Source organism: Salvia splendens, chromosome 19 (genome assembly GCF_004379255.2).
Source record: "Salvia splendens isolate huo1 chromosome 19, SspV2, whole genome shotgun sequence".
Lineage (NCBI taxonomy): Eukaryota > Viridiplantae > Streptophyta > Magnoliopsida > Lamiales > Lamiaceae > Salvia > Salvia splendens.
The window spans coordinates 7,309,258-7,312,395 of NC_056050.1; the positions used below are offsets into that span (position 1 = coordinate 7,309,258).

At 33.0% G+C, this 3,138-nt stretch overlaps 1 protein-coding gene across 1 annotated transcript; it reads left to right on the forward strand.

Annotated features, from left to right (window-relative positions):
- Positions 1-524: 524 nt before the first annotated feature.
- Positions 525-2,404, forward strand: LOC121778437 (probable ribosome biogenesis protein RLP24). The gene is made up of 5 exons (XM_042175790.1): positions 525-656; positions 769-870; positions 1,511-1,624; positions 1,699-1,835; positions 1,919-2,404. Exons 2-5 carry the CDS (start codon positions 790-792, stop codon positions 2,085-2,087), a joined length of 501 nt encoding a protein of 166 aa, XP_042031724.1. The 5' UTR covers positions 525-656; positions 769-789; the 3' UTR covers positions 2,088-2,404.
- The last annotated feature ends 734 nt before the right edge of the window (positions 2,405-3,138 follow it).

Consider the following 3,138-nt stretch of genomic DNA (forward strand, 5'->3'; position numbering starts at 1 on the left):
TAATTATGTATTTTTTATTTTTTAGGATTTTAATTATGTAATTTTAAATTTTTAGTATTTTAATTATGTAATTTTAAATTTTTAGTATTTTAATTATGTAATTTTTAATTTTTAGTATTTTAATTATGTAATTTTTAATTTTTTTTGTAATTTGTAATAGTATTCTAGATATTTTTAATGCATTTTAATATTGTGGAAATGTTTTTATTTAAATTGAATAATAGAATGGTGGGACCCTTGAGCATGTCCTTGCGGAAGAGCATGAATGTGGGTGTTGTGCTCTTGCGAAAGAGTAGGGAGTAAAAAAGTAATAAAAGTGGGTCCGGGCCACATCCGTCTTCTTTGGCAAGAGCACGGATGAGGATGCTCTAAACATACTATAATAATTTTAAATTTTAAATTAAAATATACTAATATATCAAAGCAAATTTAATGACCAATTAATTGAATAGCTAATTATATACTCCTACTATAATTGTAAACCGTCGAGCCCATTTATTAAATCTAAAAAAAGTTGAATCCAATTATTTTGTAAGCCCAATTTTGAAGGCCGATAAACAAACATTATTCAATTTTAAACCCTAGCAACATACCCCCCTTCTTCTTTTCTTCTTTTCTTCTTCGTCTTCCTCGTTTCTCCTTCTTCACGAACACAGGTAATGATAAACAATTTATTGTACTATATGATTCGCCAAATCTGTGGTTAATGAACTTATGTTTGCATCAATTTTTTAGCATTCTATGCCTAATTTTTTTCTGGAATATCAGAATTTTTAAAACAAGGCAAATATGAGATTGGAGAAGTGCTGGTTCTGTTCTTCTACCGTGTATCCTGGCCATGGGATTCAGTTTGTTCGTAATGATGCAAAGGTAAGACCTTTTACTATTGCACAATTTTGTTTGTGTTGGTTTCTAATTTCTTTTATATTAGTGCTTGTCACTTAAGAAAGTTTCATTTGTTTTTAAGTAAATGGAATAATAAGTTAGGATGTTCGATCAGATTTCATTACTTGTGTAGAAACCTAATAGAGGAACTGGATGCTATATGCTTCTGTTAATTACATTTAATGAAGATTTAATTAAGTAATTGGGCTAATGAAATGGGGAAAATTTTGAATGGTGTACTATCACTGTGGAAACTGCCATGGTTCATAAAATTTTAAAAAAAGAAAAGAGATAATTGTGTTTTAATTGATATTGAGCTGAATTTGGTGTTCTTATTGTGGTAAACAAAACTGATATATTGTTGCCACATTTCTGTAATCAAGTCTTAACTTATTTTTCTAATAATATTTCAAGTGGTTACAGTTCACATTAACTTATCTTATTTGCTCTCCATTGCGAATTACTATGAAGTGAACTTGTAACCGGTCTAATATGTTTCTGGCATTCTCAGTTGATTAAGAAATTGAAGGGAGCCTACAGTGCATTGATCTAATTACTGTTGATTAGATGCTGCTTGTTTATGTATAGATTTAGTACTTAAACCCATGTCATTTTATATTTGCAGATATTTAGATTTTGTCGATCGAAATGCCACAAGAACTTCAAGATGAAGAGAAATCCCCGCAAAGTAAAATGGACTAAGGCTTACAGGCGGTTGCATGGCAAGGACATGACACAGGTAAATGTTGTATAATTATTTTCTAGTATTCAAGTATTTATTTTTGTTACTGACCCTTTTAAGTCCGTCCAAAGGATTCTACTTTTGAGTTTGAGAGGAAGCGGAACAGACCTGAAAGATACGATAGGAATGTGACAGAGAACACTCTCGCAGCCATCAAGAAAATTGACAAAGTCAGGGTTGACAGAGAGGCCAGGCACCACGCCAAGAGGTTGATGTTTTTTTTCACTTTATTGTTGCAATGTTTTGCGTCCTCGACTAGCTACTTATGCAACGAATTATGAAATTGAACAGGATGAAGCCAAAGAAGGCCCAATTGCAGAGGGAGGCAGCGAGGGAACTGGAACAGAACATTTCAATGGTCAAAGCTCCAGGAGCTCTACAGCAAGACCCCTCACTCACCTTACCTATCAAGGTCAAGGTATCGAAACCAGAGAAAGTTGATAACCGTATGGAGGAATGATGGCACCGCCTTTACATTTGTTCACAGCTTACTCAAAGAGGTATTTAAGGCTAATATAAGTAGGAAAGAAGGATTGATTCTACACAACAACTGGAACTGTTGGAACTTCTGAATAGGGATTCATCTTGTTCTTTGGCTGATAATGTCTTGTTGTGTTCTATATCATCTTGAACTCACTGCCAGTTTTGCTATATGTTGTCCAGTATATCAATGTTTTGTGTTTGTATATTTTCTGAATTTGATGACTCAGCATACTGCTGCCTGTTAATGGGTTTACTTCTTAGGCTTAATCATAGTTTCTATTTTAGTTTTTTCAACATCTCATCTTATGTTGCTCTGTGTTTTCTCTTCCCTGTAATGTATATTTCTACATTACAACAAAATAAAATACTGGACAGTACATCTGAAACTTCCTTTACAGCAAAATGAATACTACTCTATCTTCGTCACAAGAAATAGTACTATCATTTTGCCATTTGGGGATGTCATAAAAAATAGTCTCATATCTAAAAGTGGAAAGTTCTCTCATACTATATTTACCTTTTCTCCTATTTCTCAAACTAATCAATTAGGCCAAAAAAATACCAAAAAAAAAAAAGAAACCACAAGCAGCTAAAACAACCTATCTTTCCTTCTATTTCCATTGCTTCGCTTGGACACTCTCCCAAGCACTCCACCGGAAAATATCACTGGAAGATTATACCCACCAACCTTTCCTTGTATAACAAAAAGTAGAGCATTCCATATGAATGTCGCTTTGAATTGGCTACTATTTTTAGATAAGCCTTTTCGCGACATCAACATTTTTCATATTCGAATCTTAGCCACTTACATCTGTTTCCTCGGTTTGAAGAATCCGTTGACATATGTGATGGAAATATGAACATGAGAGTGAAAGGTAGAAATGGGAAGAAAGAAATTGAGATCTAAACACATATAGTACTCCCTCCATACCACAAAGTTTGTCCCATTTTATCATATTCATCCGTCTCATAAAGTTTGTTCCAATTGGATTTTCAAAATAGAAATTAAATACATCTCTTAATTTCCT

Excerpts from the sequence above, each read along its gene's own strand:
- LOC121778437 (XM_042175790.1), top strand. The coding sequence starts at position 790 with ATGAGATTGGAGAAGTGCTGGTTCTGTTCTTCTACCGTGTATCCTGGC. Across the intron at positions 871-1,510 it reads TTGTTCGTAATGATGCAAAG|ATATTTAGATTTTGTCGATC; the intron begins GTAAGACCTTTT and ends TTATATTTGCAG. Across the intron at positions 1,836-1,918 it reads GCCAGGCACCACGCCAAGAG|GATGAAGCCAAAGAAGGCCC; the intron begins GTTGATGTTTTT and ends GAAATTGAACAG.